We start from the raw sequence: 26,166 nt of genomic DNA on the forward strand, positions 1-26,166 counted from the left end.
ACTCTTTTCATAAACCGCTTCGCGGTTTATTCAGAGTACACCCAGTTTTTTGTGTTATTTAAGAAATAATTAACGATGATTCGTGTATTGTTGCAGGATATACAACGAGGACGAGGATATTTTGCAATTAAATTAATAACGAAGGCCGCAGGCCTGAGTTATTAATTAAAATTGCAAAATATCCGAGTCCGAGTTGTATATCCTGCAACAATACACGATTCAAAGTTGATTATTTCTATTCTACCATGCACTGTTTAGTTCTGAGATCGACCTCTTTCTAATAGAAAAACAGCAAAGAAACCCCGGGAAAACCTTGTAATTTATTTCTTGAATATTGCATTATTTGTTGATGAAATATACAGGCAATACATTACTACGATCAAGAGCATCTATCATATGGCATTGATTTTGAAAAGAAGAAAAAAAGGATTAAAAAAAGAAAACAAGGAGGGCCTCCGTAGGATTCGAACTCGCGTCGTGATAAAAATTTATTGAAAGACTAACCCATTAGCCCACTCGGCTATAGTAACCTTTTTTTGAAAGGGGTGAATATTAGATATATAAAATTGTAACAGCCTTGACTCACGACCGTGTATTATTGGCACGAGCGTGGGTTATTGGAAAATAATACATGGTTTTAAACCAATCAAAACTGGCGTTGCATAGCAAACATGGTAGAATGCTCAATAACGTAAAAAAAAACAAAAAAAACTGGGGTGTACTCTTTTCATAACGCGGTTTATTCAGAGTACACCCAGTTTTTTGTGTTATTGCTCAATAACGTAAAAAAAATATTACAGTTAACCCTTAAATAAATACACAACCATCGTTTGTATAACAAATACACAACAACAACAAACGTTTATAAACACCGAACGTTTGTAAAATAAATAACCAACGAACGTTTATAAACACCGAACGTTTATATAGTAAATACACAATGAACATTTATACATTTGGGTTGTTTTGTTTAACGTCCTATTAACAGCCATTGTCATTTAAGGACGTGCCAGGATTTGGAGGTGTAGGAAAGCCGGAGTACCCGAATAAAAACCACTGGCCTACGGTCAGTACCTGGCAACTGCCCCATGTAGGTTTCGAACTCGCAACCCAGAGGTGTAGGGCTAGTGATAAAGTGTCGGGACACCTTAACCACTCGGCAACCGCTGCTCGTTTATACACAACGAACGTTTATATAGTAAATACGTTATACAGTATACTATCACTACATAATAATTGTATGTCGTTAAAATTGTATTACTGTAATGCTATTATAAACGTTGTGTCCCTACTGTGACATAACACTATTTATTCATTATTGAGCTACACTTTTATTTGGCGATGTTAAGTTTCCAGTCAAAACAAGTGTTAATGAAAGGCCGTTAAGGGTAAGTGACACTTCTATCATGGTAAGGAACAGACAGGTAGAGACTACACCACTATTAAATTGACTGGCGGTGGCATTGTCGAACCAGGAAGTTTAAATGCTTGATTTACATATTAATACTATTGGGTAAGGGTGTGTGTGTGTGTGTGTGTGTGTGTGGAGTGATAATCGTTGTCTCCTGACGCTTGTAGCTATATACTCACTGACAAATTGGTTTTCCGATCATTGACTGTCACCGCCATGCTTGAGTCCAAACCGTGAGTGGTATCGGACTATTACAGATAACACGTGCCGCTGAAATACCTATAAAGTTTAGAACTATGGCAGGTGTAACACAGGAAGATATTTGGAACGTTGATGAATTTGATGACATGTTTGATTATGCTGACAAACTGGAAGTACCGCTTGATGGCCTTGATGATCTCGAAGACATGAGAGAACGACTATTGATGCAGCTAAAGAAAAATGAATATGGAAATCCGAAGGCATTGGTAAGCCTTATCAAAACACCCTTTTTGGTTCTTACACATCGTGTTTGATTTAATAATCAATAATAAGCCTATGTACATTGTATATATATCATTGGTCTATCAGTGATAACTCTTGTTATATTATTGGACTATCAATAACAAACCTTGCTATGTTATTGGACAATCAATTATTAGCCTGGTGATTTCAATGGACAGTCAATAACAAGCCTTGGTTATTATTGAACAATCAATAATAAGCCGTGGTATATCATTGAAAAATCAATAATAAGCCGTAGTACATTATTGCACAATCTTTAATAACACGTGGTGTTTTATTGAACAAACAATAATAAGCCGTGGTGTATCATTGAACAATCAATAATAAGCCTTTGTGTAATATTGAACAATTCATAATAAGTCGTGATATATATATAATTAAACAACCAATATTACTATCGATGTTCCCATAAGTTACCATTACCAGTTCTGACATGAATGCTTTAGTATGTATAATCACATTTACGGCAAAATTTGTAGTCTATTAAGGATTAACTACATCTCGCTTCCTTATTAGACGAATCAAGGTCACCTTCTTGCTGTTTTGTTGTATATTATCAATCTGATACACAAACTTGTAATTATTCAACATATCAAAAAGCAAAGCGAATCACGAAACATGATTTTTTAAAACCTGGTTTCAATAATGAGCGGGCTGAATTAGCAGCGGATTTGATATTCGTTATTAACGCTTGTTCTATCTGATTGATTCTAATGGAACTTGATGGGAGAGATGATACCATGACAGCACTCATAATAACAATAAAAAAACAACAGAACTTGAATTAAAGATATCCGCCAAATAGAGGACTCTGATTGGAGGATATTTAAATATCGTTCGATTTTCATGAAATTTGGTATTATATACAGTTTGGCTATACAAAGGCAATGGCAGTATTTATTTGGGGAGGGGGGGGGGGGGGGGGGGGGGATGGAAGCCATTTTCTGGCCCCTTATTGGTCAAAATTTAAATATTGTCCAAGTGTCGGGAACTAATTTCATGATGAGGCGGGGCCATTTATGTCCTACAGACATTTCTAGTTCTTATAAAATATTATTGGAGATTCGAATAACGGAGCCGCTGCCAGCAGCGGATTGGGAATTCGGTTAGATACATGTTCAATTGATATTTTTCCTTTTAATATATGATTGGAGATTCGAATAACAGCAGATTAGTATAACAATAGTATTCAATTGGTAGCATAAATATAATAATCAAGAGTATTTTACTGATAGAATTTCAAATTCCTTATACATGTTTGCATTCCAATCAAACCTTCAGCTATATCGAAATGATACTCGATCTCGTTAGAGGTCACAACGGTAGGAACCCTTCTGGTTCTATGTTCCTTCTGGCGAAGAAACATAGAACTTCGTCTACTTGTAAAGAGACGATAAACCTCCCACAGGAAAGAAACGTTTGGGCAGCAGATTCGAACTAGAACTCCATTATTGCTGATTGAATTATTTAGTAATCATATCATTGAAATACCCGCTAATTACCATTTTCGTAATTTGTGATAACATACGTCAATTAAACATCAAGAACTGAATCCACAATACGCTATTGGCAGCAAATTCGTTATTCGAATCACAAAATCAAAATGTAAAATCGAATCTCCAATCATAGTTAATCAGAAAAATACCAATAAAATATAAGTAATTGAATCCCCAATCCGTCCCTGGCAGTTATCCGAATCCCAAAATCAAAATTTCAATAAAAAGAAAAAGAAAAAAGAAAAATCCATTAAACATATGTAACTGAATCCCCAATCCGCTGCTGCAGGGGATTCGTTATTTGAATCCAAACGTCAAAATGTCAATAAAATGAAATATCATTTAAACATAAAAAACTGAATCCCCAATCCGTTTTTGAATCCCCAATCCGCTGCTGGCGGATTCGTTATTCGAATCCCCATTCATATATTATAAGAAAAATTACAAATATGAAACTGAATCCCAAATTCACTGCTGCAGCGGATTCGTTATTTGAATCCAAACGTCAAAATGTCAATAAAAAGAAATATCATTTAAACATTAAAAAAACTGAATCCCAATCACAGCGGATTCGTTATTCGAATACCCACGAACAACGAATCCGCTGCTAACTTCAGCCCGCTGTTTCAATGCTCAAACCAAGATATACATGTAAATCTATTTTACATAGAGGTTACACAACGAGTGGTTGTTGGATATGGAATTTATTTCACACGAGTAAGTTATTTTTTAAAAGTTACAAAAGACACGAGCTTTAGCGAGTGTTTTTTGCAACTTTTGAAAAATAACTTACGAGTGTGAAATAAATTTCATATCCAAAACAATTTCGAGTCGTGTGACCTGTTTCTACCACAATAATATCGGCTTGAATCAAAGGGAAACGTGGCCAAGTATAATTTCGCGTATGGAAATAAAGTGTAACGGTGACGTCCGGGACCCGGTGACGTGACGTCATTAGATTATTGATGACGTCAATAACAATTGCAGCTTTGGTCAAAGTTTACCGTGATAGCCAATCAAAATGCGTACAGAGTTTATACCACGTGTGGTATAAACAGATTGTAATCAACAGCTGTAATGATTAACTGATGGTCTGATAGTTGAATAACACAGGGTATTGTGGTAGAAAACAAGTTACATCGAATTATATTCATCACACTTGTCGACGCGAATGGAAGCGCTAGAGGCCTGACATTGGAGGGGGAGGGGGGAGGGGGGCGGAGTACCTGGAGAAAACTTACGCGATCGGACTGGTCAGCCTATACCTTTTCATGTCCAATCTGGAATCGAATTTGGTTGCTTAGACAAGTGTGTTACCACTGTATCATCCGAATACCTAGACATATTACCAGATCGCGGAGCAAAAATTAAAGATGACAGTATTGACGATGGTTTACGGTGTATGAATGCGTGCTTATAGTAGACTAATGATTTATGTTTTAACGCTTACATTTTCCCTGAAAACACCCAAATAATACTGATGTGCAAACGTAATCTTAATTCAAACTAAAAACCTGTAAAACAACAGTCAACTATGGACACAAGACATCTTTGAATGGAGACTGTCGTTAACGAAAAGGACAAATAAACCCAGCTGTTTCCACAGGGATGAGCGTCTTCGTTTTTGAAAGCATCGCCATGCAAAGAAGAGATTATGATGTCGACCATAAGTAAAAATGACAACTGTCTTCATCAGTCTACATGTCTATAAATCCCTGTCACTGAAGGCAGTCTACATGTCTATAAATCCCTGTCACTGAAGGCAGTCTACATGTCTATAAATCCCTGTCACTGAAGGCAGTCTATATGTCTATAAATCCCTGTCACTGAAGGCAGTCTACATCTCTATAAATCCCTGTCACCGAAGGCAGTCTATATGTCTATAAATCTCTGTCACTGAAGGCAGTCTATATGTCTATAAATCCCTGTCACTGAAGCCAGTCTATATGTCTATAAATCCCTGTCACTGAAGGCAGTCTATATGTCTATAAATCCCTGTCACTGAAGGCAGTCTATATGTCTATAAATCCCTGTCACTGAAGGCAGTCTATATGTCTATGAATCCCTGTCACTGAAGGCAGTCTACATGTCTATAAATCCCTGTCACTGAAGACAGTCTACATGTCTATAAATCCCTGTCACTGAAGGCAGTCTATATGTCTATAAATCCCTGTCACTGAAGGCAGTCTATATGTCTATAAATCCCTGTCACCGAAGGCAGTCTATATGTCTATAAATCCCTGTCACTGAAGGCAGTCTATATGTCTATAAATCCCTGTCACTGAAGGCAGTCTATATGTCTATAAATCCCTGTCACTGAAGGCAGTCTATATGTCTATAAATCCCTGTCACCTGAAGGCAGTCTATATGTCTATAAATCCCGATCACTGAAGGCAGTCTATATGTCTATACATCCCTGTCACCGAAGGCAATATATATGTCTATAAATCCCTGTCACTGAAGGCAGTCTATATGTCTATAAATCCCTGTCACTGAAGGCAGTCTATATGTCTATAAATCCCGATCACTGAAGGCAGTCTATATGTCTATACATCCCTGTCACCGAAGGCAATCTATATGGCCATAAATCCCTTTCACTGAAGGCAGTCTATATGTCTATAAATCCCTGTCACCGAAGGCAGTCTATATATCTATAATCACTGTCACTGAAGGCAGTATATATGTCTATAAATCCCTGTCACTGAAGGCAGTCTATATGTCTATAAATCCCTGTCACTGAAGGCAGTCTATATGTCTATAAATCCCGGTCACCGAAGGCAGTCTATATGTCTATAAATCCCTGTCACTGAAGGCAGTCTATATGTCTATACATCCCTGTCACTGAAGGCAGTCTATATGTCTATACATCCCTGTCACCTGAAGGCAGTCTATATGTCTATAAATCCCTGTCACTGAAGGCAGTCTATATGTCTATAAATCCCTGTCACTGAAGGCAGTATATATGTCTATAAATCACTGTCACTGAAGGCAGTCTATATATCTATAAATCCCTGTCACTGAAGGCAGTCTATATGTCTATAAATCCCTGTCACCGAAGGCAGTCTACATGTCTATAAATCCCTGTCACTGAAGGCAGTCTACATGTCTATAAATCCCTGTCACTGAAGGCAGTCTATATGTCTATAAATCCCTGTCACTGAAGGCAGTCTATATGTCTATAAATCCCTGTCACTGAAGGCAGTCTACATGTCTATAAATCCCTGTCACTGAAGGCAGTCTATATGTCTATAAATCCCTGTCACTGAAGGCAGTCTATATGTCTATAAATCCCTTTCACTGAAGGCAGTCTACATGTCTATAAATCTCTGTCACTGAAGGCAGTCTACATGTCTATAAATCCCTGTCACTGAAGGCAGTCTATATGTCTATAAATCCCTGTCACTGAAGGCAGTCCGTATGTCTATACATCCTGTCACTGAAGGCAGTCTATATGTCTATAAATCCCTGTCACTGAAGGCAGTCTATATGTCTATAAATCCCTGTCACCGAAGGCAGTCTATATGTCTATAAATCCCTGTCACTGAAGGCAGTCTATATGTGTATAAATCCCTGTCACTGAAGGCAGTCTATATGTCTATAAATCCCTGTCACTGAAGGCAGTCTATATGTCTATAAATCCCTGTCACTGAAGGCAGTCTACATGTCTATAAATCCCTGTCACTGAAGGCAGTCTATGTGTCTATAAATCCCTGTCACTGAAGGCAGTCTATATGTCTATATCACTGTCACTGAAGGCAGTCTATATGTCTATAAATCCCTGTCACTGAAGGCAGTCTATATGTCTATAAATCCTTGTCACTGAAGGCAGTCTATATGTCTATAAATCCCTGTCACTGAAGGCAGTCTACGTGTCTATACATCCCTGTCACTGAAGGCAGTCTATATGTCTATAAATCCCTGTCACTGAAGGCAGTCTATATGTCTATATCACTGTCATTGAAGGCAGTCTATATGTCTATATCACTGTCACTGAAGGCAGTCTATATGTCTATAAATCCCTGTTATTGAAGGCAGTCTATATGTCTATAAATCCCTGTCACTGAAGGCAGTCTACATGTCTATAAATCCCTGTCACTGAAGGCAGTCTACATGTCTATAAATCCCTGTCACTGAAGGCAGTCTACATGTCTATAAATCCCTGTCACTGAAGGCAGTCTACATGTCTATAAATCCCTGTCACTGAAGGCAGTCTACATGTCTATAAATCCCTGTCACTGAAGGCAGTCTATATGTCTATAAATCCCTGTCACTGAAGGCAGTCTACATCTCTATAAATCCCTGTCACTGAAGGCAGTCTATGTGTCTATAAATCCCTGTAACTGAAGGCATGGTACGAGGACCGAATCCTTGGATATTGAATCAACTGTGTAAACATAATATAACTAGGGTCTAGAAATTAATAATATTAAATTGTTCATGTTCATCATACTGCTTATTTGTACCCTGCTGGTAACATGAAAAGTAAAGATGGAGGTGGGAGAGGATATGAAGAGTATGTGGTTGTCTTTGAATTAAGGCTTTTGATGGATATCCGATCGACATGTTCATTTTTTTTTTATCAAAGGATAACAAAATTTAAAGTAAAGCATCATCAGTATTTGTGTATAACCTCTATTACCTGTTCTGAAATCTACAACATTACCCAATAAACTGATGAATTTTGACAGATTTGTTCGGTTGCGTGTTTTAGTAAAGCATTGAAGCTTTACAGCTATAAGGTTAGCGGTAACCTTATTTCGCGCCTTTTTCGTTAGAAGCAGTGGGCTAAATTATGAATGCTTTGTGCTTTCTACCTCAAACTTCTTTGGAAGATAAGTGGTACGCCAATCTATCATTGCACTAATCTGTCAAAACAATTTTGGAAATGCGCTAAAACTTGTGTGCAAGCAGGTACGAGTCAGTAATGGTGGTATTGATCCGTCGACCTCGCTGTATGTTAATCTTCCTCTTTAATCACTGATTCGGTTGGAGTAGCTAGCATATTTTGATTAATTACTTTTCTATGAGACCAAAAGCACTTCAATTGAAATTAAAATTCTTAAGGGTGTCTTTCGAAAAATATTCAATCGTAAACGCGCAATTAGGTCTTTGATTGTATTTCATTTGATACTTTTTTTTACATTACTTCCATCGTTCGTGTTTTCAATAGCAGTCATAGACAGATGATTTCAGCATATAGCTTTTGCAGTGATACCTGTATTAGATGCTTTTTAGGGTGGTGTTTTTTCTTTGTTTGGTTCATATTGCATTTTATTTTTTATTCGGTGTCCTATAAGGTCGTGTAGTTGTGTTATTATCCTCTATCAACAAGATGTGGAGAATAGAAGCATCACTGACATGGATGATAATCAAATTTAAAATGCTTGTTTAACTTCTTGATAAGTTTTCAGGATCAGAGTTTAAAGTCAATGCCATTTTGTACAAACTGTTCGAAACTCAAATCAATTATTTACGAAACTACACTCCAGTTTACAATAACCTTGTTAAAAATCGGTCACAATAATTTTCCATTTTTGTTTGTTTGTTTAATAAAATTTCAAACGAGATTCATCAATACGTACTGCGAACTCTTGTTTTTCTTTTTAGTTTTAATATCTCATTAGTTTTCCCTAATTGTTGGACAAATAATGATTGTAATCTCTGTCTGGATCTAGACCGACATACATGTATATGCTTTTAACTCTTGGTTGAGGCTCAGATATAGTCATTTAAAGCCTTTTATCAAAACGCTATTTTAAAATTTAGTAATAAAATTAAATCATTAGTGGATCTGAGCACAAATGTGGCTATGTCATGGTGGCTTGGCACTTCTTACCAAACGAGTATTTAACATCTAATCGTCGAACCAAAATAGACATTTAATTCATAGATATATAAACGTTTGTGATTTTATGCCAGTTCATTCAACTGTATCCCTACACATGTCTAGCTCCGGAAGAAAAGAAAAAAGTAAACATAATTCCCCCGATATTATATCATTGACCTCCTCTATCTGAATCTCTCATTATTTACGGTACTATGTAAACATAATTCCCCCGATATTATATCATTGCCCTCCTCTATCTGAATCTCTCATTATTTACGGTACTATGTAAACATAATTCCCCCGATAGTATATCATTGCCCTCCTCTATCTGAATCTCTCATTATTTACGGTACTATGTAAACATAATTCCCCCGATAGTATATCATTGCCCTCCTCTATCTGAATCTCTCATTATTTACGGTACTATGTAAACATAATTCCCCCGATAGTATATCATTGCCCTCCTCTATCTGAATCTCTCATTATTTACGGTACTATGTAAACATAATTCCCCCGATATTATATCATTGCCCTCCTCTATCTGAATCTCTCATTATTAACGGTACTATGTAAACATAATTCCCCCGATATTATATCATTGCCCTCCTCTATCTGAATCTCTCATTATTTACGGTACTATGTAAACATAATTCCTCCGAAATTGTATTATTGTACCTTATACTTCATATATTTTATCTGATGGTTTGAAATACGTAAAATCTATTTACCCAAAATCAGACAACCAACATGTAAGGAAATACGTTACACCACGCCTTACGTTCCTGATACAGTGTTAAAGATGTATTTTACTGAAAATATCAAATGACACATATCATGTATATATCAGCACGATAACAATGATGTCACGAAAGAACGGCACGCGTTTACTGGTATAGACAATGGAGTGTCGGGGGAAATTTCCACAACACCAAGTCATCCTTTCCCTTAGAAATATACGATCCATGTGTTCTTAAGCTTGAAACAAGTAATATCATCTGATCTGATGGGAGGGAAGAACTGGAATATTTCCAAACATGCATCTGCATCTGAATACTCTTACACATGTACCATGTCATTATTTTAACCGTAAGAATACAGACATTGCATGTTGTCATACAAATATAGCACGCATCAATTAATCATATTCTTATGTTTCAGAATAGATGAGTTTTCCTTTCTGATTATGAAATATCTTATGTTATTACCTATGTACATCGATGCTATCATTATGATCTTTTTTAACTGTTATGTTTCCACGCTGAATTCCTCGTGCTGATTATAGAATATACAGTAGAGTTCTTCATCTGCCAAATTTCCAAAAATGTGTTTGTACCAATCTCTCATCTGGTTCATATATGGTATAATAAATATATCATCAAACCACCAAACCAAGACTTGTATTATTCGCCGATAGTTGAATAATTCATATGCATATATCGATATTTCTCGAAAAAACAAAACAGATGGAAAACCCGGTCAGCACTGAAATCGATACCGCAACATTGTTCATGTAATAATAACAAGGCACATTCATCACATTTTTGGGCGGTTTTTCTAATCCTTCTTGACAGAGAAATGACATTAACACCTGTATTATAGGACTGTTTTATGGCATCATTTTCTCGTTTCATTTTAATAATTAAAGGATGCCAATATGACAGTTTGCAGTTACATACCAATAAACGAGAAGTTATAGAAAACGTCGCAGCTTTATCATTTCCGAGAAAATAACATATCTTATTAATTTTTGGACAAAATCGAGGAAACTTGATATTCGGGTTATCATGCAACGCAATGTACATAGCAATCGTATCTCCAACAGGTAAAAAAAACAGATTGATATAGTACTAAACTTTTATACTAAGGAGAGGGTTTGTTTGAAGATAAATACAGTACTAAACTTTTACACTAGGAGAGTGTGTATTTGAGGATAAATACAGTACTTTACATTTACACTAGGGGAGGGGATCATTTGAGGATAAATACAGTACTAAACTTTTACATTAGGGAAGGGGATTATTTGAGGATAAATACAGTACTAAACTTTTACATTAGGGGAGGGGATTATTTGAGGATAAATACAGTACTAAACTTTTACATTAGGGGAGGGGATTATTAGAGGATACGTAAATACAGTACTTAACTTTTACATTAGGGGAGAGGGCTTATATGAGTATGAATACGGTAATGACTAATCAAAGCCTTTATCTTCTCAACTTTTTATCGAAAGAACAGTCACCGTTGTTGTTAAGAAAGAAACTTGGAGGAAATTCTTTTCTAATTAGTCATCAACAGTAAAGCGAAAATATGCGCGCATCACAAAGATTATGTAAACAAGAATGCACCCCTGACTTTTTTCTAAAGAAACCTGCCAGGCCACACAAACAATGAGGATCTTTCTTTTGGTTACATATCTTACCGCGATCACGATATTTTCTGCCTTGTTGCAAAAGAGACGATTCTGAAGCAATTATAGGTAATATTGACAGACCAGGAAGTCCATTGTCTGACACTTCTCCAAAACTTCATTGCATTATTTCGTAATATATATCGAATAACGTATCATTACATGCGAGGGAACCAATCCAATATGCATACATTAAACAGTGTTTGATGCATGATATCTTAAGTTAGATTTCGTAAGATATTTTTAAATAGAAATCTCACTATAACCGTTTTTTATTTGTCCTGTAAAGGCAGGAACCTAGCTGGCCCAAGTCTTTATCATTAGTTCCCTAGAATACCATGACTTTTTTTTTTAACTTTGTTGCAAAAGCTATTCCGGAATAACATCTGAAAACAAATATAAAGAAGTATTCCTAATAATTTAGCTTTGTAACCTCCTCCCCTTCTATATCTGAACATCTCTCTGTCCATATTGACTTCCCTATTCTCACTTTTGTTTTAATTAATTAACACCTAATCTATCACAGTAACAGTTTTATTATTTTTCGGTTTTTGATTTATCTACCAATAAGTTCGAAGGCGCCATCCTTTGGTATGTCTCTCATACAAAGTGTTAACATCAATGTCGTCAGACAAAGAATCTATTTTGATTTCTTGATATATTGATTTCTTGATATATTGATTTCTTGATATATTGATTTCTTGATATATTGATTTCTTGATATATTGATTTCTTGATATATTGATTTCTTGATATATTGATTTCTTTCAGATTGCAAAGTCGCTGGAGGTGTCACAAAAGGAAGACACCCACAAGAGATTGAAGATTGACATACTGCTCGAAGAATTCGAAAAGACCATCACGGAACGTCAGAACGAGAAAGGTATTGATGCAATAGAAGACTTGTTAAGGACTGAAGGAACTGTAAAAGATTTGAAAAAGGAGCTGGCACAGCACATTGAACGGATGGAAAAAGGAGAATGCGTATTTGTAGTGGCAGGTAAGTTGTCCGCTATCAACTTCTTATTCAGTATGTCATAATTGCTAAATTGTTTGTTTTTGTTTAACGTCCTATTAACAGCCAGGGACATTTAAGGACGTGCCAGGTTTTGGAGGTGGAGAAAAGCCGGATTACCCGGAGAAAAACCACCGGCCTACGGTCAGTACATGACAACTGCCCCACGTAGGTTTCGAATTCGCAACCCCAGAGGTAAATCATAATTGCTAAAGGTGCTAGAACATGAAATGAAATTCCTTTACTCGTGGATTAGATAACCATGTACATGTAGTTTGATTATAATAGACTGCACAGATATGCTTCTGTTCTACTGCTAAGCTAGTGCTAAGCCAGACCGAAAGTAACTGGCGGCCATTGTTTTGACCAGCAACACCTGGGTCTGTATTCCTACACTGACCGAATCACTGTAAATTGTAGTATACAGTCTCATGAATACAATTTGGTTTACTAACGACATATAGGCAAATGCGACACAGAATGTAAATATAGTAGTTTTGGATTGTTTTTACGTTCCGTATAATGAACTTCAATGTCGCAGCACGTGCATGTTAACGTGACCACAGCCTGCGGTGTATATATGACACTGGCTGTTCATGGGTCGATAAACCCAACAAACGTGGAAATAGGTCGGTTTCTTCATTTGCATATAAAGACGACGTTTATCAACTTGTTAATGTTGATGTGCATAATAAAGTATGTATTTAGAAATAGTTTATGATATACGTCGATAGAAGAATATAAAACTTCCTCATTCAGCTATTTTGTTCATGCAGCATTTGCCTGTAGTATAACCAAGTATGTCAAAAGAGGGGCCGCGGTGGCCGAGTGGTTAAGGTGTCCCGACACTTTATCACTAGCCCTCCACCTCTGGGTTGCGAGTTCGAAACCTACGTGGGGCAGTTGCCAGGTATTGACCGTACGCCGGTGGTTTTTCTCCGGGTACTCCGGCTTTCCTCCACCTCCAAAACCTGGCACGTCCTTAAATGACCCTGGCTGTTAACAGGACGTTAAAAAAAAAAAAAAATGTCAAACAAACTGTTTTATTGCAGAATATGAAATTGTATATAATCAATATTCTGATGCAAATGGTCCTGCATGAGTTACCATATCGTAAACACGTCGTAAAGAGATATCATGCATCGGTAGAAATGCATATTAGTCTTAAATGACGGCATTTTGTTTGATAAATTACAAAGAAACTAGTTGAAACTTGTTTATTGCAGACTTCCTTTAACATTAGACATTTCTAGAACTACATGGTAGAGTTTACGACAAACGGCGTGTTCAGTTCATTAACGACACCGTAAATGCATGGGTAGTTTCGGTTCGTGTTTTCTACACGGCAAAAAGCTTGTTGTATGAAGTGCTAAGTTGTAATTACAATACAGGCTTACTCCAATGTCAAGACACAGATCTCACAAAATAAACAGAAAATGTATAATAGGCATTTTTTCAATCTATAGATTTTCTGTCCAAATACACTAGTGCGTACCAAGTACCTACAATGTGAGCTACTACCAGGTACGACAGAAATGGATAATAACATTTACACGAACCAGGAAGTAAACTGGAAAATATACCTGACATGACTACATTTAAACATTAAGTTCAATTATTAGGATAACAGGTAATCCCCTGATAATCATAATATGTAAGGTTGGGTAAACCAGTACTACCCGAGACCATATGACTCGGTGCAAGTCGTCGTTGCACTAATCAATCACAAGAATATGACCTATATACTTTCATCAATAGAAAGAGAAGATCTATCAATTTTCGTTATTACAAAACTATTGGAATGGAAATTGATTTTGTATGAGTGATGCGATTTACAGTATTTTGGAATTAAAACACATTATTGCTTCAGATTACATGAGAATATTAGTTCATAAATTCGTGTCTAAAATTTTAACAGCTCTTGGTACGAAACCATATTGAATTATAAAATCTTTAAGCTGATACATTTTAGAAAAAAACTATTAAACGGACCGGAACATATATCCTTTATTTCTTTACGTCCCCACTTTCCGCCAACGTTTGTGTTCGATTTGTTCGATATATAGATCAATCCTTTATAATGTTTCCCGATCGTTAGCATAAGCTCGAGTTTCTTTTCATAAAACGGCGAGTTCTGAGATGATTTTCACCTACATTTACACTGATAAGTGTTAATTTTCTTTCAAATTAAGATATTGAATATGTTCGTCATTGACTTGGATGGGAGTTTAAAAGTAAGGCTTTTGAATATATTTCAAAAGGCTTTGTTTAACCACTCTATTTTGGGAGCTACAATAAGTGGGGTATAATTGCGGTAAATACGGTTTAATTTGATCGGGAAAGGGCTTTATATAAGTTGTATAACTTGTGCCCAATCCCTTTGTAAAGTTCATTTACAAATAAAAATATGTTTAAATCAATTTGATCCACAAAGCATACTCGAGCTTTTAATCATTGTTGCATATCGTCTGTACAATAACGGCTCAAATCTAGTGCACAGTGCTGCACGGATTACATTCCCAAAGAAACGCCTTTTATCAGTCACCCTCATAACACACTTTAGCTACACAACACTGACACAGCCATTCTATACCTCGGGTGCATTATATATTTAAATATTTGCTTTGTATTATCCACTTTGTTTACTTTTCATTGTGTCTATTTTCTATATCCGATATTATGATTATGCCTGAGCATTGTAAAGTCAGTAACATTGCATTCATATTGACAGTGAATGCTTTCAGTATGTCGATTTTGTTACCTTTGTAATTGTTTTCTTTTTGTTTCGGTCTCATGTCGGCTATGAAGATTTGAATGTAGACGGGTTGTGGTGCTAAACATATCTCAGAAGACATTCCCGTAGCTACGGAAGCCAGTTAGGGTCACAGCGAAAAAATATATTATGTCGTAATAACGACATAGTATGTCGTAATAACGACTTAGCTATGTCGTAATAACGACATAGTATCTCGTAATAACGACATAGTATCTCGTAATAACGACATAGTATCTCGTAATAACGACTTAGCTATGTCGTAATAACGACTTAGTATCTCGTAATAACGACTTAGCTATGTCGTAATAACGACTTAGTATCTCGTAATAACGACTTAGCTATGTCGTAATAACGACTTAGTATCTCGTAATAACGACGAAATAGTAGGTGATGAGTAACACTGTTGTCGGTGCTAAGCAGAATTCATGTCTCAACAGTTGCAATATGTTCGTTCTACTCATTTCTGAGTGTGCTTACCATGAACACCATAGTACAAACTTATTGAAGTACGCAATCCCATGGACATATATCTTTAATCGGATGATACTTAGCAATACCAATAATGAACATCAAGCTAACATGTATTTCTTACTTTTAATCATTTCGTTGATTTCACGTAAATTTAAACAATGATAGTTCAATCACTTTATAGTCAAGTGCATTCATCGTGAGTCCAAAACACCGGTCTCATTGTTGCGTTACTCAATCCATGTTCAAAGATCTAGAGTAAGAGCCGTTTCACAAAACGTTTGCTCGAGCCAAGTGGTTGTAGCTATTAGTGTGTAAACATTTTACAAATTCAACGATGTTTGCATTAAACCGATCAAGTTGATGCTACAGTAACTAACTGTTACATTTTGAAAGAAATAAGGAACACAATACAAAAATGTAGTTACATATTTTGTCATAACAAGTTTGTACAAATGATTGTTTTTAACTTGATGGACGTTGGACCATCTATATTCTATCATGTTTCGGAGTTGAGAAGCAGATTTTTGAAATACACAATGTATATGTCATTTTGACCTTTTCTGGCCCCGCCTCTCAGGCTTCCTGGTGGTGAGGACCACATATTTCACAGTTTTGGTTGAACATTCATCGAATTTTGTCGCAGGTAAATTGTTTACAAACGCACAAAGGAAAACGATGGACAAAGGGCAACCTAAAATCATGTCTGAAAGTGGCACTGGAACAAAGAACTTCACCTCTACCTCTCACCAATGATGATCTTTCAAATTGTTCCTTGCCAAAATGCCAAAAACGTATACAATATTTAGATACTAAATGACTTACTAAGCCATATTTTACACTGCGCTCCAATATTCCAAGATGAACTTTTAATGTATGCATATAGTGTACCAAACTTGTAGAGTCCAGTTTAACATTACCAGTTTTTGTGTACTCTTAAAACCCGAGATGGCCACTTGGTGGCGATATTGTGATTCAGGTCAGTCCCAAACAGTAAAATGCACAAGGACTAGATTCTACTACATTAGAATGTACAACTAAATTAAAATGGGATTTGAAAAAGTTATGTGCAATATTTTCTGATAATAAGCAATCAAAAGCTGAAACTGTTCAATCCAATGAAGTCACATGTCCCAACAGATGACTTGCTGCAAGTTAAGACATAGCTAAGTCGTTATTACGACATAGCTAAGTCGTTATTACGAGATACTATGTCGTTATTACGACATAGCTAAGTCGTTATTACGAGATACTAAGTCGTTATTACGACATAGCTAAGTCGTTATTACGAGATACTAAGTCGTTATTACGACATAGCTAAGTCGTTATTACGAGATACTATGTCGTTATTACGACATAGCTAAGTCGTTATTACGAGATACTAAGTCGTTATTACGACATAGCTAAGTTGTTATTACGAGATACTATGTCGTTATTACGACATAGCTAAGTCGTTATTACGAGATACTATGTCGTTATTACGAGATACTATGTCGTTATTACGACATAGCTAAGTCGTTATTACGAGATACTAAGTCGTTATTACGACATAGCTAAGTCGTTATTACGAGATACTATGTCGTTATTACGACATAGCTAAGTCGTTATTACGAGATACTATGTCGTTATTACGACATAATATATTTTTTCGCTGTGACCCTAACTGGCTTCCGTACGTAGCAGATTGATAGTTCTAATTTCATTTTTCAATTAAATCCCTTGTATGTTTCACCAAATCAATATTTTTGACGCTGAACGCCTGATTTAAAACGTTGAAACGTTTAAACGTCTAATTTCTAATAAAATATTAACTATATCGCTGCAGTGTTCATTGTGTCCAGATTTGACAGCAGACGCTTCTAGTGAATACTGACGGGGTAATTCACTAATTTCTTTAACACAAATCTATAAAAATAGTTGAACAAAGTTAAATAAAAATTGATATAAAAATAAAATGTTATATAAACTTGTAAATGACAGACTTAATGTGTTTTGGACACAGCCTAAAATATTTCTGATGTCGGTAAGACTTTGTTAATCTCATATTTACATCTTCCTTGTTATATGAGAGCTTCTTAGTTTGCAATACGAATTTATTTCATTCTTGGACATCGTCACAATAATTACACTTACCCGCTTTGCGTGTGTGGGCACCTCACTCAAGTTAGCTGGCGTAGTATAATGTGTAGTAATTGCTCCAGGATCCGATGCACTGTAACTATGACATATGTTGGATCTACTTTCTAGCATGACGAACATGAGTAAATAAAAACACTGAATGAATAAAATGTCCTAATTTTGATGGTCAATTTCATCTTGGTCAGAGTTCCCTTCATAGTGTTATGTATATTTCAGGGGAAACTTCAGCTGGGAAGTCGAGTTTGTTAAATCTGCTATTAGGACAGTCTATCTTGCCTTCATTCACCGGCAGTTCAACGTCAGTGATAACTCGCATATCTTATGGAAAGAAGATGTATGCCGAGATTGTATATCAGATGAGCAGTATTCAGACGGAGAAATTCCACGATATCAACATAAAATGGGTACATGACTACCTTTGGGATCGTCTGCGAATAAAGGACGAGAACAAACGACAGTTCCAATCACCAATCAAAGAAATAAGGTTCCAGGTTCCGTGCGATGTTCTTAAGGTTTGTTGATCACCAAATATATATATGTTATGACATATCTTAATATTTCTAGAACATTTAGTGTATCAAATATCTACGTATTATTTCAGGTGCATGTGTATGAGTTTGTAGATTGATCAAAATACACAATGAAAATGTATTGACATATTTTGCTGCTCATGTAGTGTAACAATTATTTATTTATTTATTTATTTATTTATGTATTTGTACAGTGTGGTCTTGTGATAGTAGACTCCCCAGGAATAGGCGAAAATGAGGCTATGGACAGTGTAATTGCTGACTTCATTCAGGAGAACGAAATTATGGGATACATCTACGTCATCAAATCTGACAATGCAGGGGGAGTAGATGAAGACAGAGTTAGTATAAGTGTAACAACTAAAAACACTTGCAAAATGCATGTTGATAATATTTATTCAGGAGAAATGAAATGATTTCAAGAGATGCACTGTGTAAAAGATCCCAATTCATATTAAATGTAAAATATTGACTGATTGTCCTGTATGAAAGTATATCTATATATTTACTTACACAACCGTTCAGGCCTCAGAGTAGCTTTTCTTATGTATTGTGTATATCTAAGCTCTAACGTTAATGCTATTTGTACGGATAACTTCATTGTATTAAGTTATTAGATATATTTTATGTGTTTCCCCAGCTGCTGGGTATGCTGAAGATGGTCATCGATAAGCAACAGATGAATCAACAGCAAAGACTTGAACATTTAGATTCGAAGAGCGCCATGTTTGTATGTAACCGATGGGACCTGGTAAAGTCGAGTGAACAGAAAGTAGTGTTTAACAACACCGTAAAACTACTGGGCGATTGTTGGCCGTGTCTAACATCGTCCCAAGTTATCCCATTCAAGACAGAATACGCCATCAAGGAGGCCGAATGTGACCCAGACTTTATCCCCGAGCTGTACCGGGTGTTCCTGGAGCGTCTAAGAGACATGTATATCCATGCCATGGACCATAGGATAGAGCAGACCTATAAGTGCGTACCTTATCAGATTGTCGGGTAAAAAAGAATTCGAAATGTGCATATATCTTTTTCAGTTTTGGCGTTAAACGGAAATTTTATCTTAGCGTTAAATAAGTGTAGTAATAGAAGTTTAGATGCTATTATATAAACTAGATATTAAGCCAAAATTTATACATTTTAGTATTACAGTTGTAATGTTCGTCAGGCCACTTATTCGTGGATTAGAGGACCTGAAAGCGAGTTTTCCTGGTTCCAGCCATAAAGGAACTGCAAATACCTATCTTTTGTTTTAATGAATGATGATAAAAATACATAGTTAAGCAATTTTGTGACACTTAACCCTAAACGCCAACTCATATTATAATCGAAATACGAATTGAATCATTTCTTTATTTATTTAATCTAGGTGGATGGTCCAGGTGTTCTCCAGATCGAGACATCAGCTTCAAGCTTTGATCGCTCAAGTCAATATGTCAGAAAATGAAAGGAAAGAAAATGTCGAAAAGATAAAAAAGAAACTGCACACACTGGAAAGTAAGTCCGGTGCCGTTTTCGACGAACTGAGGAGCGATGTTAAGCAGACTTCACAAGAATTATGTCAAGAGTTCCGACCGGAATTGATGAAACCTTACGCAAGAATGGCTCTCACAAAATGGCTACCCGAGGAACTTCCTGAACTTGACGAACGTGGTTGGCCTTATGTGAAGATTACTTTGCGCTGGAGAATAGCTGAACGAGTTACAAGACTAATAGAGGAATGGGAATCCGAGAAAGGGCAGATTGCTCTCATGGAAGAACGAACCGCAACTGCTATCAAAATACAATTAAGTTTGCTGCAAGAGGATCTGAAGAAAATAGAAGATGGCATGAACAAGAGAGAGTCAGAAAACAGAGATAGGTTACGGAGATCACTTTCAAATCCAATGACGCTTCGCAGGATGTCAAGAGTGTCTTCATCGGAGCAAAACTTCCGTGCTACACCAATGAAACTGATAACACGGGTTCTTCATCCAGTGCAAAATGTTATAAAATCAACGAAACTGGTTGACGGAATCATCAGTGCAAGGAAAGAAAAGCTTTACAAAGAAAACCCTGTAAAAGTAGCAAGAGAGCAGACAGAGAAATTTATGGTAGAGCTGTTAACGCCACTAGCCGATGAAGATATTCTTCAGGAGATTATCACTAACATGTTGGACAGGTCCGTGTCGCAACTTGCTGAGATCGAAAGAAACATCCCATTGCTTATCAAATCTAACGAGATGTTGCTAGATCGAACTATCTCCTCCCGAAAGAATGCAGTGGAAAGCAAGGGCATATACGAAAATCTGAAGATGAGTATTGACGGAACAGACCGGCGCCTAAATCATTACCACAAGGGCTATATATCTGTCAAGAATATGCGGGATGTCGAAGTCTGCGCTGCTGATGAAAATCATTACAGACTGTCTAGGTCCTTTAGAGCATCGGATATTCTCCACACATCACTTTTCAGCAATTCTACAGACAAGATAGCATCCGAATGTCGTGGCGGATTATGGACGGTAATCAAGCGCGGGAAATGTAATGACAGTGAGATAACTATGAAGATGTATTTGCCTTCCTCACTCATCGACACAACATACAATGAAGTAGCCAAGCTAAGGTAATTTCTTAAGATTTAAAGGCACATAAATAAATAAATATTAAGTTTTGAAGACCAACTGTTTTAAAAACAATTGCTTTGATGCTTATGCTTAATACTTGATGCTATCCTTTGGTGTTTGTCCGTTTAGGTTCCTCCGAGAAGACACGATGGCACTTTTGGAGGGTATTCACTACTCCGATGCACCCCCTCCGGTCTTCATTTTCCAGGACCATCTGTATACTCTGTCAGAACACCTACCAAAATGGCCACGTCGTTCCAAATTCAACAAGTTGACCGTCACAACACAGATATTGGAGGGCCTTTGCTACCTCCACAAACACCGACTGGTACACATGGAGTTATGCCTGGACACTGTCACTGTAAGTTACGTACCAAATTCAATCAAATGCCTAATACAACTAGGTTTTTAGATCATGGTTTCCATCGCCTTCCGCTTACAACTTGTATCTAAGAAGTATATTCGATGATTACTTAAGAAACAAGAACACAGAAAACTTCATTACTACATTAGCTGGCAAAAATGTAATTCACGGCGACAACTATTTTCATATTTTTGCCTTGTTTTATCAATTTTGAGTAAATTACGTTTTATGTATACAACTATGTTTAACAAAAACTAGTATATTATCTAATATATAAATATGAACCATGCTCGGTACTCTTGTTAGATAGGAATTGCAAAATTGTGAATGGTAGGTTAAGATTATCAACACTTATTCTATGTATTAATTTGAAATATCCAATGTCCTAAAATATTTAATTGGTTAAATCACTGGATTAGTACCTTCTGTGTTTTACGCCAGGTTAATACTTTTAAGATGAATTTCCGTTTTATTTGGATTTCCATACTTTCACATTTATCAGCGCTGTTCAAATTAAAGTGTGTATGTGTGTGCAGTGTTATATGCAAGATAAGTCCTGATGCTATAATATCAACGTGAAGATCCAATGTATTTACATTATTTTCTTTATCAAGGTCAGCAAAGATGGAGAAGTAAAACTAACAGGGGAATGTTTGCCAAGAAATTTCGTACAGCCTTCAGAGACAGAAATAGTCGGCAATTTTGCCTATCTTTCCCCGAACGTCTTAAGAGGAAACACGTACTCGAAAGCAGCGGATATGTACGGTCTCGGTCTCTTGGTGTTTGAACTCCTACTCGGCGTGAAGGCATTCGGGTTTCATCGCGATACATTGCTTGTGAAATTCATTGAAAACGAAAACCCACAAACATTGGTAGATCCGGAAGAAGACATGAAGCGATTGTCAAGTGGTACAGCAGACTTCATTTGGCGTTGCCTCCATGCGACACAAGATCCGGATAAGTTCCCAGGCGCTAATGAAATCAAACAAGCACTCACTTGTATCGGACAGGAAAATGTGGAAATTGTACGAGAGCCGCACGGATATAGCCAGTTCACCGAGAAAGGTGGGCGCTGAATAGCGGAAGGGTTATAAGCAACTAACAGTTTACAAAGAAGTACAATCACAGACCCCTTCAAATATTGATTTACCTATTTGAAATGATTGTGTGATTTCAACTTGAAACTTAACAAGTGAAATATAACATATTCTTGTATAAGTTTGGATTAAGCAACTTTAATCTTCCCGAGACAGAAGATAGTTCAGCCTTTTCCAAAATATTTTATTTTGTTTGTGTTTTGAAGATAATGTTGCATTTAATAGAATCCTACCCATAAACCTTATACCAAATCGCCTGACCGAGATATGAATTCACCGTGTATTCTCGGCTCCCATCCGCTGACGAAGGAAAGTAACTCTGAAAAAATCAAAAGGTCGGCGGGGGGAGGAATTTAAGTTCATTGATTTGTATAAAATTGTTTAAAGCTTTCGCTACCAGAGAAATGGCATATAAGAGCCCACGCTATAATGAGTACTCGGAAGACAGTAACACTGATCACAGGGGCATGTCTAGTCTTAAAACAGCCAGAAATACCTATTTCCTACTATTTTTAACATAAGACTAGAAATGCGACCTGATATCGGGGGAACCCCGGCCCATATTGGGCATTCCCGCCTTTTTTCACCTGTAGTTCTACGTCATTCTATTTTCAAGTCTTAAAGTTTACTTTTTATTTATATATATAGGAAGTACCTGTTCCGTGTGATTGACTCAAGAAAACAGCTACAAACTTCCGGTGAAACAACAACTGATTAAGAAGTGTTAGTCCTAGAGTCAAGTTAACGTTCTTTGTTTTAAATGAAGATCAACAACTGATTAAGATGTGTTAGTCCTAGAATCAAGTTAACGTTCTTTGTTTTAAATGAAGATCAGCAACTGATTAAGATGTGTTAGTCCTAGAATCAAGTTAACGTTCTTTGTTTTAAATGAAGATCTTCAAATTAGTTTGCAGATATTATTTCAATATGTATAGTTTTGCGTTTTAACATAATACTTGATATCCAATGTCACAAGGACTTGTCACATGTCAAATATATGTGTTCAGTGTGAGCCACAATTGCGCCATTTGGCCGACAATTTTAAAAGTTAGAGCGTCGTTCAGAGTTGAGAGGTCAAGAGTTCGAAACCAGGGCAGCACAGGCATCTGAATCCGGTTATATTTAGAAGAAAAAATATATCCCGCCATTGTATGTTATTAAAGCTTTCCTAAATATGCAACAAACGTAACCAGCCGTCAATTAAATTTTCTAAGCAACATAGACCTTGAAAGCAATGAACATATGTCTCATTTTAACAATCAATGGTAGCAATGAAAAGCTGTCTCATTTTCTTAATTATTCCAAGAGCCTGAGCGTGAAATGAGAATATGGTACTGAAAACCTTATTTCAGGGACAGTGACCTTTGTGTTGAGATTTTGACTTGGTATGCAAGTATCAGAAGTTAGGGCATTTCCATTAAAATATTAACCTGGCCTGTGTTCTCCAAAGTAAATAACTTATATCTCTGGTTGTCTTTCAATCCTATTCTAAGTCATTTACCAAATAAATTGTACCCCTAACAAAACCTGGGGTGGGGATCCGAATAGCCCCTACTGCCACTAGGATTTTTTGTGAATTATATAATCCATAGATATGTATATAACATGGTTTTAATAATGAATAACTGTTTACAATGTAAAGGTTTTAATTATTTTTTTTTTTAATCAAGGAATGAAAATAAAGGCAATCAATAAACATGATAGATTCCTCAGAATGTGTGATAAATGTCACCAAGAGCTGAAATACAATGTTTACTATGAGATGTGGATGGTCAATGATATAATGAGCAGATGATGCAGACAATGAGATGAATATGTCATTGAGTTTATTTACATAGATTCATGTTTATGGCTGCTGAAAATGAGGCAATGGTCCGAGTAATACAGTGGAATAATGTTTGAACATGTTTGTAATCTGTAAAAAAAATAGATCAAATATTGAACCAAGCTTACATTGTATGAAGTTTCAGCCAAACCTATCAATCCTTTCTGAAGTTATCTGGAAACCAAAATTTGATGAAAAAATATCTATTATTAGCAACAGTGACATAATTAGTACTTTTCGAGCCCAAACTCAATCCATTCTACATTGTACCTCATAAGCTAAGATTGTAAAAGTTTCAACCATAGTACATTCATGCTTTTTATTATAACTTTTTGCATCAACATAATGTAAAATACCTAATGTAACAGTGTAAATGTTTTCCGTTTCTCACTGAAACTCAATCAACTGACTTTTTAATACATTGGTTGCCGATATTTGATTTTCTTGGCATGTACAATACTTTACTCATGTGGGTCATACATATATATACTGATTATTTACCTTCCAGTGTAAAATATCACAAGTTGGTTTTGTAATAGAACACGGATCTGTTCAAATGCATACTCAACTTACTCGTCCTTGTTGCTTCCCGTTGAAAATAAGCTGAATGTTTCAGTTTTTTTGTTCAATGAGCTGGTTTATTCAAGTTTTTCACATTTTACTTTTGTTTTAATAAATCTTCTCTTTATAAACATGATGTTGATGTCTTGTCTTGGTTTCAATATCTTAGTTACACCTGTATGACCAATCGATGAGCAACAACTATCACTGACTATCTTGTTTACAGAAAAGGAAGAAAAATTGGGTTGCAATCCTGTAATACATCACAAAATGAAACAAGAGGCCCAGAGGGCCTGTATCGCTCACCTGGTTTATTTGAGCAAACATCAAAATAATGTTTATGTTCCATTTGGTAATAGCTTTATTTATTGATGTATGATTATGTTGTGGGGATCTCAACTGCTTCAAAGATATAACCCAGAAACGAAGTCAAGATTCAACATGATTGTATTTAAAGAAACTATAAGTCCCTTAGGGTGGGGAAAGACCCCTGGGCCTATTTTTCACATCAAGATTGTGTTCATCCCTTGATGCCCAGCAAGGCTATATGTGATTATGGGGTGGGGATCTGAATGGTTTCAAAGATAAAACAAAAGCAATAAGTCTTCAGGCATGGGAAAAGACTCAAAACCCAAGGGGGTTGGGGGTTTGTTGGGTGGGGGTGTCAGCCCAATGATATGTATAAATTTGAATCCCAGCCTACAGGGGATTTTACCACTTAAAAATCAATGTCATACATTGCTTAGTTCCAGAGAAGAGAAGTCATTAATATCAATATTGCCATATGACCCCCCCTCCCCCTCCTCAAGCCCTCAGGGGGTCAATCCCACCATTTGGACAATTTTGAATCCCTTCCCAATAAGGATGCAACCAGACAAAATTGAGCGATATCCACTGCTTAGTTCCAGAGAAGAAATTGTTTATATCAATTAAGCCAAATTGACCCTTTTTGGCCCTGCTCCTCAGCCCCACCATTTGTACAATTTTTAATTCTAATCCCATAATGATGATACCAGTAGAATTTTGTTCAATTCAAATGAGTGGTTATGAAGAAGAATTTAATTGTTGACCGACGGACGGATGCAGAACACCACGGTATGGCATAAGCTGAGCTAAGAAGGGAGGTAACTCATGCAT

General features: G+C 36.4%; 1 protein-coding gene across 1 annotated transcript; it reads left to right on the top strand.

Moving 5' to 3' along the window:
* Positions 1–1,537: 1,537 nt before the first annotated feature.
* LOC117330355 lies at positions 1,538–25,165 on the top strand. Its single transcript, XM_033888572.1, has 9 exons — positions 1,538–1,878; positions 12,417–12,645; positions 18,260–18,555; positions 18,768–18,914; positions 19,214–19,551; positions 19,946–21,181; positions 21,312–21,543; positions 22,161–22,611; positions 23,292–25,165. The coding sequence occupies exons 1-9, from the start codon at positions 1,708–1,710 to the stop codon at positions 23,309–23,311; spliced, it is 3,120 nt and encodes a 1,039-aa protein (XP_033744463.1). The 5' UTR covers positions 1,538–1,707; the 3' UTR covers positions 23,312–25,165.
* Positions 25,166–26,166: the final 1,001 nt, after the last annotated feature.

Source organism: Pecten maximus, chromosome 7 (genome assembly GCF_902652985.1).
Source record: "Pecten maximus chromosome 7, xPecMax1.1, whole genome shotgun sequence".
Taxonomy (NCBI): Eukaryota; Metazoa; Mollusca; class Bivalvia; order Pectinida; family Pectinidae; genus Pecten; species Pecten maximus.

Bases quoted from the DNA above. Each gene is read 5' to 3' on its own strand.
- LOC117330355 (XM_033888572.1), top strand. From the start codon at position 1,708: ATGGCAGGTGTAACACAGGAAGATATTTGGAACGTTGATGAATTTGAT. The intron at 18,915-19,213 runs GTTAGTATAAGT...GTGTTTCCCCAG, and splicing joins GGGGAGTAGATGAAGACAGA to CTGCTGGGTATGCTGAAGAT. The intron at 19,552-19,945 runs GTGCGTACCTTA...TATTTAATCTAG, and splicing joins AGGATAGAGCAGACCTATAA to GTGGATGGTCCAGGTGTTCT.